Source organism: Gymnoscopelus braueri, assembly GCF_963280865.1.
Source record: "Gymnoscopelus braueri genome assembly, chromosome: 6".
Taxonomy (NCBI): domain Eukaryota; kingdom Metazoa; phylum Chordata; class Actinopteri; order Myctophiformes; family Myctophidae; genus Gymnoscopelus; species Gymnoscopelus braueri.
This window is the reverse complement of record NC_137607.1, coordinates 23,381,933-23,402,418: the sequence shown is the minus strand read 5'-3', so window position 1 is coordinate 23,402,418 and position 20,486 is coordinate 23,381,933. Positions and strand designations below refer to the sequence as shown.

The window sequence follows — 20,486 nt, the reverse complement described above, 5'->3', positions numbered from 1 at the left end:
CAAAGCTAGCACAGAACCTTGGATGAAGGGTGACATTTTGAATGCCATCAAACTCAGGAACAAAAGCTACTCCGAGCTCAGGAAAAACAAAAGTGAGCAGCTACTTGAAAAGTGCAGAAATCTACGAAATGTAGTTACTAAATTGATCAGAAATGCCAAAAAGAATTTCTTAAATGAGAACATAGAGGCAAACAAAAGCCACCCACAAAAACTGTGGGAGGCACTAAAACAATTAGGCTGCAACGGAAAGATTCAGACTAAATCTACAAACATTTGCATTATTTCAAGTGGCTCGCTCACTACCGACAAGCAATTGGTAGCGGACTGTTTTAACAGTTTCTTCACCACAGTTGCAACCCAGTTGGTAAGCAAACTCCCTCAGCATTCAGGTCTGTATGGCCCCGACCACATTCAAGCTCACTATGAGAAACTAGGGGCTAAAAAAGATTCCTTCTTTTTCAAACCTGTATTGACTGTTGATGTGCAAAACAAACTCCTCGCCCTACAGCCAAACAAGGCCACCGGCCTTGACAACATCCCCACCAGATTCCTCAGAGACGCAGCGGTCTCCATTGCTCCCATAGTAGCCCACATTACAAACTTATCCATCAGTCAGTGTCACGTCCCACAAGAATTCAAGTTGGCAAGAGTAATCCCTCTATTTAAAAAAGGAAGCAAACTAGATCCTGGCAACTATAGGCCTGTTTCCATCCTTTGTTCCATCTCAAAGGTTATAGAGCGATCAATCCAAGAACAAATCAACAGCTACCTCAGCGAGCGTAAACTGTTGTTTGAATTCCAATCAGGCTTCAGAACATCCCACTCCACTGACACATGCCTACTATATTTGACCGACTACATCAAACGTGAGGTAGACTCGGGCAAATACTGTGGCATGGTCATGCTGGACCTCCAAAAGGCGTTTGACACTGTAAACCACGCAATTCTACTTGATAAGCTGAGGGCGATTGGTTTTGATTGCACATCACTAAATTGGATGAGATCTTACTTGGAGGGTAGAGAACAAGTGGTTGACATCAACGGAACCATGTCCTCATCCCTCCCGGTGAGCTGCGGGGTTCCTCAAGGCAGCATTCTAGGGCCGTTACTGTTCCTTCTATACATTAACGACATGAATGCTGCCTGTAACTGCAAACTGTTCCTGTTCGCTGATGACTCGGCACTCCTGATCTCGGGTGAGGACAAGTTGCAAGTTGAGGAAGCTCTCAGCTCTGAACTCTCAAAAATCCGTACCTGGCTTACCGATAACAAACTGTCTCTACACCTTGGGAAAACTGAATCCATCCTATTTGGGACCAAACATTCCCTCAGTAAAATGAAGGTAAATGACTTCAAGGTCAAAGTCGATGACACAATCATCACTAGCAAAGAAGAGATTACCTATTTGGGATGTATTCTGGACAAATACCTGTCAGGTGAAAGCATGGCAACAAAGGTGGTCAAAGGAGTAAACCAGAGAACCAGATTTATGGGCAGAGTTTCCTCTTTTGTCAACCCTCAGGCCCTCAGGACCCTCTCAGGGGCCCTGATTCAGCCCCTTTTTGACTATGCTAGCTCCTCTTGGTACTCCAACACCTCAGTGTCACTGCAGACTAAGCTTCAAACCTCCCAAAACAAACTGATCCGACTACTTCTCGGACTGGGGCCCATGACCCACCTCTCTCCCATTCACTTTGCCAGCCTAGGCTGGCTCAGGGTGGAAGACAGGGTTAAACAACTAAAAATGGGTCTGGTCTTCAAAATTGTAAATGCAGATTTGCCCGATATGCCCCCTATACCCGCATATCTGTATAAATACCTCGAAAAAGTTAGTGACACCCACAGCCACGAAACTAGAGGGAGCGTAAACAACAATCTGGTACCACCCACCCATAAAACAAACATGGGCAAATTCTCCTTCTATAGCACAGCCACCAAGGAATGGAATAGTCTAACCCCATCCCTCAAAAAATGCAGTTCGCTGGGCTCATTCAAAACTGCCCTAAAAACCCATCTTTCTGGAGGCCGAAAGAGGAGCTAGTACCAGTTTCCCTGTAGACAGACGACCCCCCCCCCCTCCTCTTTTTGTACATATTTTGTATTTCCTCATGCTTTATTTGTATATAATTTTTTATTTTTCCATGCTTCCCCCCCCCCTTTTCTTTTTGTACATATATTTTTAAATGCTTTTTTTGTACATAGTGGTACTTTTTCTGTATTATCTGTATTTTCTTGTTGATTTTTGAACTGTTTGGTTGCTACTATATATGTCTATGAAATTAACTCAAGGACCCCAACGGAAACAAGTCCGCAAGGACTTTTTTGGCCGGACCTTTTAGACAAAAGCATTATAAATGTAACTGTGTTGTTTTACATTCTTTTGCCTAATAAAAATTTCAATCAATCAATCAATCAACCACTATCAGTCAGTGGAATTAATAGACAGTTCCAAATATACATTGCTTGGTCGTAGCTCTGTTTATGTTTTTTACCAAGCGACAATGTGAGCAGCGACGTGATTGGTTGCTCCACGAGGGCTTCCTTGTGATGAAGAAATGCGATTGGTCTGCGTGACAGTGGGCGGGGTTTCGTGTTGCTACATCACAGTGTTGCCATGTCGGCTTATTATAAGTGACTGGGCTTGTTTTTCTGTAAAGTTACTTGTAAATAATATGGGTAGTTTAGTTGCGGGTTGCGACGCGTTGTGAGCTTGCAGATTGGCTATTTTCAAATAGCCAACGTATATAGGTTTAAAGTGCTCATGTGGCCTATAGTCGCTTATTTTGGGCTTGTTTTCATAGACCTCGTTGCTTGTCTCTCTCACAAAACCTGGCAACACTGCCAGCCTCCGTCGTTCCTCGGGAGGTTGGAAAGTCCCTGCCAGGGGGGTCTTCTCTTCTTCAATAATAAAATTAAAACGACAATTACTATTGTCATTTCAAGTGAGAAACATATATATTTTCGCCACTTTACCGCCTCAAGGGACATAGGTTTTTGCACACTCGTGTCGGTTGTCGTTTGAACGACGTGCGAGTATAAATGTTCCACGGATGCTAGCCAGTGTTAGCAGCCTAGCTCTTTGTGCAGCTAGTAGCTGGGAGGATGTTTTGTTTGTGTTGAACAGCGTTGCCATGTCGGCTTATTATAAGCGACTATGGGCTTGTTTTTCTGGTAAGTTGCTTGTAAATATTGGTTGTTTTTGGGCTTGTTTCTAAAGTGTACTTGCTTATTTATAGGCTTTTCCTCCAAATGTTGTAATTATTTAAACCAGTGGTTCTCAAATGTCTTCATGAAAATGTTTGTGTGCCCAGGCCAGGGGGAGCATTTGTGTTGTTAGAATGTTGAATGAATGAATCCAAATATTTCTCATTTTATTGCAAGAGTTTTTGAAAATAGACGATTTACAAGCTTGTAAATCGTATATTTTCAAATAGCCGATGCATATAAGAGGTTTAAAAGTGCTCACGATGTGGCCTTAATAAGTTGCTTATTTTTGGGCTTGTTTTCCTAGAACCTGGTTGCTTGTTTCTCTCACAAAACATGGCAACACTGGTGTTGAACTGAACCTGAAGCTCTGGCTGGGAGGGAGAGGACTGTCGCCGTGGGTGGATGGATGGAAAAAGGAAAACACAATAGATTATTATCTTGGCATCATCATCATTCATCATCGTGCACATTCACTGAAAGATCAGTGAAATAAGTGGCCCGTAGCTGTAGAATCTAATACTTCTATTGGAAAGTAGACATCGGCGGGGAGAGCGAGCTCGAAGAGAAGAGTTTGAAGCCAGAGGACAGGAGGAGAAAGATGGGAAACTGTCTGAAATCTCCCACCTCCGATGATATCTCTTTGCTTCACGAGTCCCAGTCGGATCGGGCCAGCAGCTACGGGGACCCCGGGGACCCCGACCTGGAGCCACCGCCCCCTTACCAGGTAGGTAACTTTGGTCAACTACGTGTGTTAATGTAACTCTGATGGTGTACAAAATGTGACCTAATGGACCCTTATGTCTTATTTTGTTACATTTCAGAGTTATAAATCGATAAACCTTAGAGACACTAGGCTCATTTGATTTGGTAGGTAACAGGATAGGTGGACACTAGGGACATCTGGGCACCTCGATGTAAAATTGGCTATTTTGTCCAAAATGTAAAAGAAAAAAAAAATTGGAAAAGGTTTTTTTGTAAAGTATACGTGATTAGAACATGCTTAAACATTCGACAATTAAGGTCTAATATTTCTACAATTGCTACAAAACCTGTATATCCAGTCATTTTGGGGCATAAACAAGAAGTTGAAGGATAAAATTAAGTCTGATAATGATGTAATGTTCACATCATGTATACTTTACTTACTTAAGACCTTTTCTTTTCAAATATACTTTTTTTTTTTTTACATTTTGGACAAAATGAATTATGGAGGATTTAATCGAGGTGCCCAGATGTCCCTACAGTGCCCACCTATCCTGTATCCGATTTGGTATAGCTTGTGGTAGGTCTTAATCCAGCTCACATATCTGTTGGTAATCGCCTCACCTCTTGAGGTGAGAAGACAGACAGCCATGCTTAACTGACCCGATAAGATATCACACTGTACTGTTTAACATACAGTCCAACATACAACAATACAGTCCAATAAAATAAATAAAAAAACAGCCCATGATCCTGTTGTCTCCCACTTGCTTTGACACTAATCGACTTTGTTCTGTCTGAGTGTGTCCACTTACCACAGTCATAACATGATTAATCCTTCATTGATGTAATGGGACTATAAGTAAAGCTAATCATTTAGTGTGTTCAGTCTTCACTCTGCAAAGTGAATCTGCTGTTTGTTTTTTTTGGCCCAAGTGCTGTACACACATAATTATACTGACTTGGGACAGAGTCTGGTATTTGCCTAATGCCTAGGCCCTAGTCAATAAAACAAGCCCCACCACAGTTCTCTGTTTTTAAAGGGCCGTTTTGAGGAATGACAGTCACAACTTTATCAGCTGTTTGCTTCATCATTCTCCCTGGGGCAACAGCTCTTGTTTGTTTGTCTGATGTTTTTAGTTCCAGAATTAGATCATCCACAGATGACAAGGCCATAAATATTATACCATTATATATGATGTATGGTTAACCATGCCATATAGCCTCTGTTTGTTCCCCCCCCCCTCCTGTTTTAAGAAGTCGCTTGCATAAGGGGAGTTTACATGTCTCTGGGCCAAGCTAAGCATTATCTGTAGATTTTAAGATACAGGTTTTTAGAGCATGGGAAACTGAAAGCGACTACATGTCAGTGTAGCATGAGAACTCGTCTATGGCTGATTGGAGAAGGCTACTTCTACTGTAAATGTCAGATAGGCTGACTTTTACAAACGAGTAGTCTTCTCCAGTAGCCTTCTCTAAGTCTAGCAGATTCACTGACCATCATGTGTGAACAGCACGTTGTGCTCAGAAATTTTTCTTTAGAGTTGTCTTTATGGTATTTTATTTAAAAGATGTGGCCTGAATCTATGCAAAAGTTTTGCTAATTTTTGAAGGCCTGATATGAAACCAGTAAATAACGAGCCTCTGAAGTTGTACATTTACACTTGTTATACTACACAGATAAATGTGGTTACTAAAATGTTCATTTAATTGTTTATTATTCTGTCAATTGGTTATTTGTTTACTTTAACCTATTACTTACTTACCTACTAAATCAGACCAATGGTATTTTAAGGTTACTGTAGAACATTTCCTGGTCACATAAATCTGCAGGTCATGGTTATTGGCCATTTTCAACTTCATTGTTATCATTATCAATGATTGTCAGAATAAAAGGTTAAGATAATAGCTGAACTGGGGCCAGAAGTCCTTGTAATGCATTCACTTCCAGGACTTGCCCAGAGTATGTCATGTCTGGCACGCCATCAGTATGTAATTAGGCCAAGCCAGTCAGCCCCTTGTGAGATAGAGGGAAGATAGAAAGATAAATGTTGACGCACTTAGACCTAACCCTGCTTAAGCCACAGCTTAGATTCTTCAGAAGAACCCTGACTAAGCTTTCCACTATATTCAGAAAGTCATAACTTGTTTGCACTGACAGAAAATTGCAGGATTTCTGTTGAAGCGGTTGAAACAATCAGTTTTGTGTTCATAAAGGGCTCTTTCAGACCAGCTGGGCCTTAAATCCTCTCCAGTTTGTTGGGTTAGTGACCGCAGTGGTCAGCACCTTTAGCATTCAAACCCCAGCTTAGAACTAGGCCTGTCACAATTATTACATAATCGCTTGATCGCAATTATTTGAGATGACCGCGTTTATTTTTGCATAATCGTTTCTATGCATCACGTTGTGAGCTTGTAGATCGGCTATTTCTGCTATAATTTTTTTTATATATTATAAAATGATTAAATATGGCCTATTTTGGCCATGGTACATTATGTATTTTGATTATTATTTGGTACGGGTCCTTGTCGGTCATTTCTTTGTATATCTAAGTTATTTGTCATATATGCCCTCCCCTGTGTAATTTTTGTTTACGAAGCTTAAAAGCCACAGAAATGTAATTGTATTTTATCTGTTTCAATGTTAACATAATTAAATCATTATTTATTTTTGGGATTAAGTTTAAATCAAGCGTCAAGTTAAATATGATCGTGACAGCCTAGGACACAGGACACCTTTTTTGTTGGTGGGGGAGGCTCAACTCAGGCCAATTTTAGTCTGAGTGTATTCTGTATATTGGATGCCAGAATACACATGACGCAGTTTTAGACTGAAATATCCAGCTGGTCCAGAAATGGAGTAGACAGACATACCAATTGAACAATAGATCAGCCTGGCATTGAATTGGAGCTCATGTACACACGCCGCCACAATGCATTATAATCAACCTTATGTTTCAGAATCTATTCCGGCTTGAACCTGTCTGTCAGTCTGACTCCTATCAGACTGTTTCCTGGGATTCTATGAGGCTGGGGTGAATCAGGGGAAGTGGAATTCCACCATCTGGGTCTGAGCTCCTCTTCGCCTGTTTTGGGGCTTGTGTGTGTGCCGGTGCCATTGTGTAATATCCTGGCTGAAAAGAAACAGTGCCCAGAGAGGCTTTCTGCACTAAGAGGCTTGTGTTTTTGAGTCATAGTTCCAACATATATGGGACTGTACGGGACCAGAATGTCCTGAAAGTATGCATATTATTGGCCAAACTGTTTGATGAATGGATGTGTGTGGGCTAAGTGGATTGAGGTCAGATGTATATGAGCCCACCACTTAGGCTAGCAGACCATTAATTGGCTTGCCAAAATGTTTTCAAATCGGTGTGTCACCTCGGAAGGCTTGAAAGAAGAGGAGGAAAATGCAATGCAGTTTTAGTTTGGTTCTAATGTGACTGCGAGAGCAGTCGGTGCGTGTGGTGTGCACACTCACATACTGTACGCCATCTGCCCATGTGTCTGAGTGGACTGGAATGGATGTTTGTGTGAATGTTGCTTACAGACCTACACACTTGTGTGGTGATTTGGAAAGCAAGAGAAGTGCTGACTCATCACTGTGGGACTGGCTTACAAGAGATAAGGCACCCCTGCGTGTTTGAGTGTACTGTATGTGTGTTGTAGCCCCCATGGTGTAGCTACAAATGCCCCCCATCCCTGTCAGAGATGGGAGCAGTGACAGGAGTGTATTGATCACATTCAGTGTGCCACAAAGCCTGCTGTCAGCCTGCTTTATGACTTGAGATCTTTGACTGAAACACGTTGCCGACATGAAAAGACCCTCACTGCTTTTTTTTTTGTGTGCATGTACTTGATATGTATTGTGCACCCACTTCGCTCGCACACCGTTTCTCCCCTTTTCAGCATTGCTGACAACTCAGTATTTGTGAGGAACGAGGGGGGTACTAGAGAATGATCCAACTTCCAAGACTCAGCAAAGCATCACCCGCTGCCCTGGCCAAAGTCGAGATTAAATGATCCTTCAGAGGTGTTTGGTGTCCTGAGGGATACACAAAAACATTCACAAGGGTGTGTGGTGGTGGAGAGACCATCACCAAAGCACACTGCTGTGCCAGTTGCTGTCAGCACTTTGCTTTGAGCCCAGCCAGCTCAGTAAGAAGAACTGAGGGGAGAAGGTTTTCTTTAGAGGTGCTTTCTAATGAGCTGTCAAGTTTGGGGAGGGGGAGGCGAGAGGGAACAGAGGGGAGTGAGAGGTAGAGATGAAAGACGAGAGTGAATTTCTGAACGGCTGAGAGTGCATTTTGAAAAAGGGATGAGGCGTTCACGCTAAATCGATGTGTGCACAAAGTTGCATTTTCTCTCCTTCAGATTTGTGAAAAAACACATACACCTGTTTTTCATCACACATCACAGTGTGACTGGAAAGGAATAAAGCGCATGTGAACGTGTGTATCCACTCCCATTTTTACCCTTAATGAATAGAAAATCTCCCACAATTCACCAGTTAATACCAATACCATGGTTAATACCCTAAACAGATTTCCAAGACTAATTCATACTGAAAAGCATGTTTTTCAAGAACCACCATTATACTGTACATGAATGTAGGTAAAATGTAACTTAACAGATTGTGAAATGGAAACATAAGTTGAGGAGGTAGCAAATGGAAAAAACAAGAGTATGGAAGCCTAGTAGTGGCATATCTAACGATAATAAAAAGGGAGTGGGAGAGATGCCATTGGTTCAGAGCAATGCATAGTGGAAAGAAAATATATTACATATTGGCGAGCAGAATCATGTGATGACATCCCCCCCACTAGGGATGGCCAAATGGAGACATTTTGTTAACCGGTTACCGTTAGGCCTTAACGGTTAATTAATCGATAACCGTTAAGAAATGGCCAAAATACATTTTATTTCAAAGGTAAGGTAAGTCTACACAGTTTGTTTTGTGTTTCTAGTGTCTCTATCTCTCTCTGGAAGAGGTTGCACATGAACTCTGCAGCCGCACTGAGGCACTCCAACACTAACAATACCAATACAAAGACAAGGAAGAAGAAGAATAAAGTGGAAGTTACGTGTGGTTGCAGGTGTAGACTTGGCCAAAAAACAATTAGAATTTTTTTTTACCCAACGGTTAACCATTAACCGTTAGTGTTAACCGACGGCCAATTTCTTAACGGTTAACGGTTATCGGTTGGCCAACCCTACCCCCCACACACACACACACAACACAGCACAATCCATGTCAAAGCAGCCCTTGCTTTGAGAACACGTTGGTGCTAAACCTTTGTTGTGTTGAAACCCAAAACATGTGAACTTGTCCCAATGTATATGTCACAGGGAAATTGGCATTCCAGGGAAATTGAAAACGGAGCGCTCGTTTTTAGGCGCAGGGCTTCGGGGCGAGGCGGGGCTTTTCGAGACAGGTTTTTTACGCGAGGAGGAGGAGGAGTAGGAGGAGGACGCGGCGCCACGAGCCGGGGCTTTAATGCGAGGTGGCGTGATGAGGAGGAGGAGGAGGAGGAGATGGCGCCGCGAGGCGGGGCTTTGATGCGAGGCGGATCTGGCTTTTGTTGTTCCCTGCTTCCCCCCCACATAGCAACCAGGAAGCTACGCTAGGGGAACGCTGAACACGCGTTCGCATGCACACGTGATAATAGTTATTGTCCATGATGGAGGCGCGCCGACTCAGCAGAGCTTGAGGCCGAGGAGGCGCGAGTGCCCTCGCCGACCGGCCGATGGGCTGCTAGTCGAATCGGCGCCGTCCGAGTTGTAAACCGATAGGGACAGAATAGATCTTTTCATGGATTAGTATCCGTGTGTGTGTGTGTGTGTGTGTGTGTGTGTGTGTGTGTGTGTGTGTGTGTGTGTGTGCGCGTGTGTGTGTGTGTGTCAGGGATAAACTAAAACAAATGTTAAAAGCCAGAACACAATAAAATTATCTTAACAGTCATGCTTTCAATAAACCAAATTGAAAGCATGAGTGCGCGTGCGTGTGTGTGTGTGTGTGTGGTCGGGGCCATATATGTTAGTGCACTGTGGTTGGGAAGCCTCGTGGCTTGCATTCGTGGCTCCCTCTAGTGTTGGCTCTACAGAATTGCCTGGGTGGGTGGTAAAAACGAGCGCTCCTTTTTCAATTTCCCTGGAATGCCAATTTCCCTGTAACATATACACATTGAGGTTCTGAAAATGACATACTTTTTAATTTAATATGTGTATGTAGATGCTGCTATTATCATGGCCACCTCCTTGCAGGTAGTCGGCCTCCCAGCTTTTTCTGCGGTGGGAGGTGAGGGCACGATGAGAGGACAACCTCATTTTGTTCAGATACCAGTAACGTGTCAGACAGGAGACTTGGATTAAACTACTCCTAGTCGTCTATTTTGTGTATGTGTCTGTTTGTTTTTAGAAAAAAAGGAAGCAAGCCATGTATATGAACAGAAATGTATAATCCTATCCTGTGCTTCACAATAAAAAATATTTGAAACAACCCAAAAAAAAAAAAAAAAACTACTACTCCTAGTCATTGAGATTAGATGAGTTCCCCTTTTAGCCATGCAAGGTAGGGTTGTTCATCCACAATGCAAAACTATAATTACAAATGAGCCTACCCTCTGTTATGGCCTGGAGGCGGAGGGCCTGGGTGACTGACCTGCATTGTACTGCAGGTCAGTCACATTTGCCACAGAGCGTGTGCTCTTCCTGAAGGCTCAAACAGGGGTGATTCAAAACGATTTACCCCAGTGATGTCAGAGGAGTCAGAGGATCTTTATGTTGGCCAAAGGATCAAGTATCAATGAAGGGCTCTTTGAGGTTTGTGCTGCAGACCTGCAGAGAGTCATTACCCTGTCACTCATTTTCATTGGCTTGTCACTACTTGCATGTTTTCCTGTTTGGTGTTGACCACTAGGTAAACAACTAGGCTGTTGGTGGTTGGGTTTCTCGTTGGTTTTACGTCAGCATGCACTTATTTTGCTTTTCTACCTCTCACGCTCTCAGCCAGGACCTCATATTTCCTCTTCAAGTATGCACCAGTCTGTGTCGGAATGTAGATTATTTTGTGTGTGTGTGTGCATGTTTTTACACACGTTAAAGGGTTAATAGGTGTACTGTACATTCTCGATGGGGCTAAGTATACTGAGCCTGCAGAGAAACTGTCTGTAGCATTGACTTCCTGCTTTTACCGGATTGATGAAATAATGTGATGCACACATGCTGTTAACTTCACCGTCATCCCTTCCTGAGATCACATCAACAAACACTTCCTGTGATGCTAATGTCCATCCTCTCTCTCCCGATTGTTGCCTTTTTATGACTGTATGTTAATGCGTGATCTATGCTGAGTGCATGTTCAGCTGTGCACTCGGCATTGTGTGCAGGTGTCTGCAGGTCACGTTGGAGGGTTCAGTTACTGTGTGAGGCCTTAGGCCGAGGGTTAAGATTTCAGATCCTGCAAGCTCTTCAGTTTCTGGTGTTGTTTCCTATAAGCGCACATCAATGCTGCTTAGGTTGCACAGCATTGACTGCTGCCACCAATTAGGTCACAATAATGATTATGGCAAATTAAAATGTACGATTTGTGAACACTTACCTGTCACATAAGCCTAGAGACTGAGTTGTTAATTTAAACGACTTTGGACGGGTTCCTTCCTCATTATTCGTAGGACTGGGGCTTCAACAGCTGATACCAGACATACACACACACACACACACACACACACACACACACACACACACACACACACACACACACACACTAGGGTTGTTTACACATTTTGTTGTAAAAGCGTTTCCGTGCCGCAGGGCAGCTCCTTGATCAGCTGTTGTTTTAAAATGGGATGCCCATAAAGCAGAAAGACAGAGGGGATATCTGAGATATTGGATTTTCTCTATCTGACATGCCCTTATCAGCACTGACAATACAAGGACTGCTGCAGATAATTAGGTGTCTGTCTGACTGACTGACTGACTGACTGAGGTGGAAGAGTGAGTGGCAGTGTGTCGGTATACCAAGTATGCGTGTCTGGGTGGGGACCAGAGCTACTGCATGCCGGTATTGAACTTGTGGGTTGAGAGTGCCCCTGTCTATCTTTTATCACTTCCCGACTCCTTTCTCTGCATTTCCTTCACTTAGTGTTCACTAGGTGTTAGATGAGAGATAGCTCAACTATGTCCCTCCTCAGTAATGTCTCTCTCTCTTTCTCTGTGTTCTTGTACTTGTCAACCTAAGTTCATCCAATGGAAGAATTGTCTCAGACCAGCTGACACCATGCATCTCTTCTTCCGTCACTGTCACCCCTCTTCTGTCTCTCTCTCTCTTTCTCTGTGCTCTTGTTCTAGTCAACCTACGGTCATGTAATGGAACAGTTGTTTCAGCCCAGCTGACATCGTGCATGCATGCATGCATGGAGAGAGAGAGAGAGAGAGAGAGAGTCATTATGACAAGTTAACAGAAACGCGCTGCTGACTGCAGCACTGTTGTCCCCACCAACACAAACACACAAGCTACAGCTGCTACCATAGCTTTTATTCCCTGGCCTCGTTGATGGCTGCTGTCTGTTTTTGACACAGACGAGTGGCACGGCTGTCAGGAGAATAGCAGACTGGGGACAGGAACAGAGGGCGGCCGTGACAAAGCCTCAGCTACTAAAACCATGCTGAGTCATGGCTTTGAATGCTGTACTGCTGAAGTACCTGGCTGCTAGCTAGCCTTGGCACCTGTTTTTGTGTGTATATGAGCTGCAAGTACTAGTACTGCAGTACTGCTGTCAAATGGAAACGTCAAATTGCTTGACAAGCATAGCTTTATTGAAAATGGGAAACAAAAAGAACTTCAAGTTCAAAATGATTTATATAACCATGTGCTCTTCAGCTCACAAATGGCTATGCCTGCCTAGTGCCTACAAAAATGCCTGCCTAGTGCCTACCAACATAAATGGTAAGCGCTGCTGTTTGTGCTGCTGAGTGATTAGAAAACAACAGCACTTATCTAACTGATTTCATAATGTGTTGGTCATTTTGAGATTCATTCAGTAGCATATTACATCAACAACGACCGGCTGGGACGTCCGGGTGGCGTAGAGGGAAAACGCTTGCCTCGCTGCAGAGACCTGGGACCAATTCCCGGCAGCAGTGCCTCCTGCTTGGCTGGGCAAACAAACCATTGGCAGTATTTGTGAGTGGGAAGGTGGCATAGAATTTAGTCCTTGTCACCACACTATTGACCGGTTGGTCAGGGTGTCGTTTTCGCAGGGAGTGGAACTGGGAGAAATGGCATGAACCTCCGTGCACCGTACTCTCTCCCTGGAGAAATGTCTCAGTTCCAGTGCCAGGTGAAAATAAGTGGCTAGTGGTTGAGGCATTTGGCCAATAGGGTCTTGGGTTTGCACCTGTCCCTGAGCTGAACTAGGTGTGCAAAAGACTTTTTGTTTATCTTTTCTACTTTTTTTTTAGCAGTGGGGTTCTAATGATGGCAATGTCAGTTGGTTGGTTGGTTGGTCTATCCATACAACACATTAGATTACTAGCCTGGAATCGAGACTGATTTGCTACGTTCGTCTTTTTCTCACTTCGCTACTCAGTCTGGCCAGGGTCCTATTTGACTCGTATTTCAATTACGTAGACAAGTCAGGAAGTGACTCGTTTTACATTGGAAAACTCCCCCCCCCCCCCCCCCCCTCCACACACACACAGACCAATCACTAGCCGCGGGCAGTTTTCTCCCGTTTGTGCCAATTTGAGCTTTATGCAAGGACAAGTGATATAAAAAAAATCCGATCACCACCACAGTGGGAAATTGTTGAAATTGTGCCTGGCTGAAGTCCCTGTAAACCGACAGAGAAAGGAAGCCAGGTAGAACATGTTATACTGGTATAGGTAGGGTTAATCATGCCAATATTATGAACGGACACTATTGTGTGCAGTGAGTTTATATTGTGTCTCTGTCTGACTCAATACACTCTGATACTGAAACTGGGTTGGTTACTATGATTGTAATGCTTTTCATTTTCAGCACTCTATTCTGTTCTGTGCTCTTCCATTCAAAATGACATTGCTGACAAACATGATGGGAGTCTTTTGACTCAGTTGGTGTTACCTAAAGGGGCTTTTCTCAGCTCATGTGAACTAAGTTAACAATTTGAACCCTAGCGTCCCTGTTCTGGGGCTAACATTTGACAAGCACATCTACAAGCTCATGAGGCATTGTGAGCTTGTAGATTGGCAAAGATATTTAGTGTGGTTTGGAAACACTTTTTTTGCATCATTATTACTGTTCACCCATGTTGTCTTAATAGACAAACTTCGCTGCTATTTTCAATGAGCTGTTGTACTGTCTGTCTGTAGAAGTGAAGTAGCCAATGTAGAGTACTGTTCTGCTGACTGTTAGTTGTGTTTAAGGAAACACTGCCACCCACTGGCTCATAACATCTCTGGAAAACGGGCAGAAATGTTATTTTGGCCAATGCATAATAAACGATAGTCATTGTAAGCCTTTTAGTCCCACACACCATCTTTTGCAGGGGCAAATTCCTTCTGAAATAACAAATAATAATTATATCTATGCCGATCAAAATATGTTATTGTTTCACAGTCATCTGAGTAGTTTGAGTGTGTAACCAGCCTCACTCTAACCAATCCACTCTAAGCCCTCTTCAGGGGTGAACTCTTGATATGGCTCACTATATCCTCCTTCTCAGTATTGAAGCTAGTCTGCTTTTGTCCCATTTACAGTAAGAGAGAAAGTTTGATGTTAGATTCAGGTTTCTTCTGCTCATGCTGGCAAGTAATTGTTGTAGTTCAAAACACTAAACTCTTGTATTGGTGGAGAGAGGGCTGACTCTCGCAAGTTCTCCAAATATAACATGGCTTATTATTGTTCTTCTAACCCTTTGCACACAAAATATGCAGGGGATTTCCAATTGTCTCTTAACCCATTTCTGAAAAAACTTCAAATATTTATTCAAAAATTACAAAAAATATATGTTGCTGTATACTGTACATAGCAACAACGGGTTGTGTGATTTGGTCTAGTTACAAATAGGGGTTCCCGCCCTAAATGGGTTAAGTACAGTACCAGACTGAAATATGCAAAATTATGGAACCTAATTGGTTTATGCTAAAATGTTGTTTCCCGCTTGCCACTTGATGCAGTTTGTTTGTTGTATAATTTTCTATCATGTTTTGTTCTGCCCCTTTTTTACATAAAATACATTTTTCAGAATGTAGTGCATACAGGAATTGGTTTTGGTCAAGAAGCACATTTGAAATATGTTTTAAGAAGCAAGTTCGATCAATTCATTGCAACACAATGGATGTTTCATGCAGAGCCCAGTAAGCCCAGCATGCGTGTAAGGCTAATGTCATACAATGCCATACACACATGCCCATTAAAATTGACTCAACATAATCTGGAGTGCTTATCACTAATTACTGGATTTTCAAACAAAGATGGCACCCAAACTGTAATTGGACATGTCACAATAATTATATAATCACCTGATATACATTAATTGAGATAATCGCAATTATTTTGCATAATCATCGGAATCGTTTTCATTCATCTGTATAAATTAATCTGTTGAAAAATAGCGAAATTTGGCGGTCTACAAGCTCGGACTGTTTTTTGAAAGTATAAAATTATTAAATACAATAATATTGCCTTCAAAGGAGGAACACTGCTTTGATCCAAGTTCACGAGACGCTTGTTAAAACTCTCTACTTCCTCTTGTGCAGGAGCAGATCCATGTGCCTGTGTACCACCCCACGCCCAGCCAGACCCGTCTGGCCACCCAGCTGACCGAGGAGGAGCAGATCCGCATCGCCCAGCGCATCGGCCTCATCCAGCACCTCCCCAAAGGGGTCTACGACCCGGGTCGTGACGGCTCTGAGAAGAAAATCAGAGAGTGAGTATGACAGAACCCATTCCCTCTTCCCTAAAACATAATATCTTACAGATGGAAACTAGTGTGCCCATCCCGCATTTCTCCAAAGTACAAACCATTTTTCATTTTGTCTTATTTTATTTTTCTTCATTTTGTCTACTTTTTTGTCTATCCACATTTCTGGTGTAGAAATAATCAGCACAACTCTCTTCAAAACTACGTGTGGCACAGTAGCTACAATTCCTACGGAGTGTGAGACATTAGGGGCATTTCTGACAGAAGTTGTAAAGGGAATATTCAAAATCTGTTGAGATGAAAATAGGACAGTGTCTCTTTGTAGTTGTGGTTCTGCTATAGGGACTCAGCTGTAACATCAGTAGCCTAATCCTTTAAGCATAAGTACACTTTGTTAGAGGTTTGGGTTGTGTACTTACCTTGTCCTGATGTAACTAGTCCAACTGGTGAGATTTCTTGCGCCGTTGATTAGAAATTGATAATCCAAAAATAATCTCCTCCTTACATTATACGGTGAAACAGCTCTCAAAGTCACTCTTTTGCCACATAAATGAACGCAAAACATTTTCAGTTCTGCCTATATACTGTTACTGTACAACATCACAAAACCCAGTACGCCATTTGTTTTTAATAAAAATGTCATCGAGTTGATTTAGCTATATTTTAATTTGGTTTATATTTTAATTTAGTTTTAATTTTGGTTGATGATTCAGTCCAATCTCCTTCATTTGTGTGTTGTCCTGATTGCATTGCCAACTCAGGAAGTCATCTCGTTATTCAACATCTTCAGAAGAGTTAAACCTGATAAAAACAACAACAACAATGTATCCATAATTATGTCTGTGTTCCCCTGTGTAGGTGCGTTATCTGTATGATGGACTTTGTGTACGGAGACCCCATCAGGTTCCTGCCCTGCATGCACATCTACCACATGGATTGCATAGACGACTGGCTGATGAGGTCCTTCACGTGTCCCTCCTGCATGGAGCCCGTGGACGCGGCGCTCCTCTCCTCCTACGAGACCAACTGACTCACACACACATGCCCACAGAATACAGACAATTTACATGCACATGCCCATACATATACAGCCTTCACTTTGGGTGGTAAAAAAATAAAAAACTAGTTTTGCCTGACTGTCCAATTAGCCCACTCTCTGAACCCACAGACTGAGGAATGGAGTCAAAATTGCACTTGGAATGCAGTGCTGACATGGCATGATGGCGAGTGTGTGTGTGTGTGTGTGTGTGTGTGTGTGTGTGTGTGTGTGCGCGAGTGAACTCGTTTCTGGTCCTCAGTGGTAGTCCTGCTGGACAGGGTTGTCTGTGGGTAAAGGGGGAGGGTTATAAATGTGGCGGGGCAAAGAGACCGGGTGTTAAATGTCCAGAGGTTTAAAGAACAACAAAGGACAGAAGGAGAGGATTGACTTCGAAGGAGGGGAAACGAACGTACAGAAAATGACCGTTGATTCTCGGAAATAATTTCATAATTTCCTCATTTATACACTTTAGTGCGGACACACACACACACACACACACACACACACTTCCCTTGCGATCAGACTTATGACTTATGACGGACTGCAATACGCTGGACAATGGACTTCTAGCCACCGCCATCAGAAAGTGCTTTGTGCTTCTTGGGACACTGAAGCATGACATAACAATCTCTCCTAATGCAAGAGCGAGGGAGGCAAACCCTGTTGGACAACAGACAATAGATATCTGTACCCTAATACAGATGCCTGCTACAGAATCCTATCTGCTGAAAGACTGAGGAAAATATGTGATTTTAAGACATAAGATAGGCCTCCACTTGTATTCTTCACACAGGCCTACATGTGTCCGTGTGTATATGTGAGAACAAAATGCATTAATGGTTGGTTGGTTGGTTGACTGACTGACTGTTTGTGGCTTTGTGGAATATGTTCTGCATCTGTTCTGTCAGTCAGCACAAGGGCTCTGTTAAATCCTCACCAACACAGAAACAAGGAAGTCCTGGCAAATTTAAGTATGTTTTAGTCACCAATGTAACGTATAGCTGGCATACTAGTACTATGAGGCTATCGCTGTTTTTCATGACTTGTTGGTCATCTGTGAGTCCGCAAATTATTGGCCAAAGCACAAAGAGTTCTGCTAACAGATTGTCTACTATCTGAATGATGCACACGTATTTCATACAAATCAAGATAAATATTTGCACTTCCTCATTGGATTCGAGGATGAGTTCAGCATATTATGCATACAATACTTAATGTTGAAGTGGTGGACGTTCGTTTTTGCCCACATACTGTACACTATCAATATGATGTTTTTTCAAACCTCAGTGATGCTTGCCATAGTATCCCAAGAGCAGCGTCCTCATATTTTGTAAATGTAACACCAGCCCTGTTCTGTAAACTATGTAAACAGCCTTGTAATTCTGAGAACAAGGCTTTGAAACGCCTCTCATTGGAAGGAATCCGTTTTTAGTCGTACGCTATCGCATCCTGTTGTCGAACCTTTGCTTATTCGTGGAACCAGTTCTAAAACAAACATTGATATCGCTGGTGATGACACGGCAAGATGGGCTAGCCACAGGTTGCACGAGTTTCAAATGAGTTTTCAACTGCTAGACTGAGTGAGCAACCGGAAATGCAGGCAAATTGTGCATTGAATTAATAACCTTATGTTGACGAGATGCTCTCAGTTTAGAGAGCCTGTAGAATTTAATTGCTCTAATTAGTTGAAAATGATTCTACAATAATTCATTTCAATCACTGAAGTTTTCCTGTGGTCAAATAATTATACAAGTGACTATAGCCCAAACCTCTGTTTACCATAATGTATAAATCTAGTATTACTCTAACCAGGACAAAAATTGGCTCCCCTTTATCAAGAACAGGGTTCAAGGTTTTTAATGTCACAATGCACTTACAATACAGCTGTGGCAACATTGTTCTCAGTGAAATTCTTGTACTTGGAGCCTCAACAGTGTGGATAAAATAAAAAAATATCAAACAAAAATAGCATACAGTACAAATCTGACAGTTTGGAACCATGCCTTTAGTAGTTTTTGCAAAAGTGGGGTGCAGATGTGCATTACGCTAGGTCAATTATGTGTTTTGTGGGAAGTGCAAGTGGCAGTAAGTAATTGCCTTGGTTTTCCACTTTACTTTTCTCTTCCCTTTTATGTTGTGCTTTTATCTCCTTTGTCAAGATGGAGCCCCATTGCCTTAGGTCATATGTGGGCGAGGGTTGCTATTCGCTGCTAATGTGTGGAGAACAGGCTCAATAGCTCAAATAAATGCAGTGGGAGTTAATATGTGACATGTTAGTAATGTCAGCTGGGTGCAGAAATCATTAGATATGACAGTGAAAACAATAGCCCTGTCACAAAAAAAAAGTTCACCTGCATTGTTTGAAAAGCCTGTGTTTCTGTCTGGTCCTCTGCGAATCTAATAGAGAGTTTCCAGCAATTTATGTCAATGCTGTGGTAAGGCCAACTGACAACATGTGGCAGTTGGAAGGAAGTTGTGGTCCACGGCAGGACAATACCACTTTGTTGAATAGGGGAGATTTTCGGGGACCTAATAAAGGCTAGTTTAAATTTCGAAACTGTGCGGAGCCAGTAAAACTATGATTCTGTATGTTCTACCATGATTCCCCAAAGACCATTGAAGGGGATGTCAACTCATACCAAATGCACAGGTGTCATCGTTGATTCGTGAACATGAATGATGCTCTTTCAAGCTATGATTATGAAAATATTTTAAAAATATATTTCAGACACCTCCTTTGATGTGGTACATGGGGCTGGCGTTGTGGACTCACAATTTAGTTTGAGCTTTTATACCCAAATTAGCTTTTTATAGAATATGCTATAGCTCTGTAACCAGAAGATTTTCTGGAAAATCATTCTGGGTACTGTCAACATAACATAACAGCCTTCTTTTCACTGACAATGGAGCATCTCCCAAAGGCAAGGTCTGTCCTTACCTCTTGTCTAGCTATGGTAAAGACATGCAGTCAAATCAAGACTGCCTTGTCTTGGATCACAGAAATTACAAATTAATTCTGCTAAATGATGGAATTTTTGCTTTAGTTACAGGACTGAACATCAAAGTTTGACTGATATTTGTATGGTGTGTGTGTGTGTGTGTGTGTGTGTGCGTGCATGTGAGAGAGTTTGGTTGTTTGTGTATGGATGCGAAATTAGAATTGTCCTTGTTTGTAAGCATACATATATGCATATATGTACTACAGGCAAATAATAAATAGACAATGCAACCACATTATATGTTGGTGCCAGTTATCTCTTGCCAGTTGTCTTTTTTTCAGTGGTTGGTGCTCAATTGTGGTTACAGTCACTCATCCCTCTCTGCATTGTTTCTAAACTAAAGGTAGAGGTGAGAATAAATGAATCTAAAACTATTTTATAATCATTAAGTGGTTCGTGGTAAATGTCAAATCTTTTGCTCTGGTAAATTACAGTTAGCTTTCACAGGGAGTGGCAGACAGTATCATCCGGTAATGCAAAATAGATCTGTCACCAGGAAGTCTTCCCTTCCTAATACAAGTCACGGTACTTTGCAAAGCAGTTCAAGGAAATGTTTTCAGAGTAGAGAAAGCCACAATGTGGGTTTTGCTTCGTCTGTTTTACACAACATCAAAGTACGCCTACTGAAATACA

At 42.3% G+C, this 20,486-nt stretch overlaps 1 protein-coding gene across 1 annotated transcript; it reads left to right on the top strand.

The window, feature by feature from the left end:
- The first annotated feature begins 2,853 nt into the window (after positions 1 to 2,853).
- On the top strand, positions 2,854 to 20,146 carry rnf11b (ring finger protein 11b). The gene is made up of 4 exons (XM_080431370.1): positions 2,854 to 3,171; positions 3,512 to 3,931; positions 15,652 to 15,821; positions 16,674 to 20,146. The coding sequence occupies exons 2-4, from the start codon at positions 3,806 to 3,808 to the stop codon at positions 16,843 to 16,845; spliced, it is 468 nt and encodes a 155-aa protein (XP_080287496.1). The 5' UTR covers positions 2,854 to 3,171; positions 3,512 to 3,805; the 3' UTR covers positions 16,846 to 20,146.
- The last annotated feature ends 340 nt before the right edge of the window (positions 20,147 to 20,486 follow it).

Excerpts from the sequence above, each read along its gene's own strand:
- rnf11b (XM_080431370.1), top strand. The coding sequence starts at position 3,806 with ATGGGAAACTGTCTGAAATCTCCCACCTCCGATGATATCTCTTTGCTT. Across the intron at positions 3,932-15,651 it reads AGCCACCGCCCCCTTACCAG|GAGCAGATCCATGTGCCTGT; the intron begins GTAGGTAACTTT and ends CCTCTTGTGCAG. Across the intron at positions 15,822-16,673 it reads TCTGAGAAGAAAATCAGAGA|GTGCGTTATCTGTATGATGG; the intron begins GTGAGTATGACA and ends TCCCCTGTGTAG.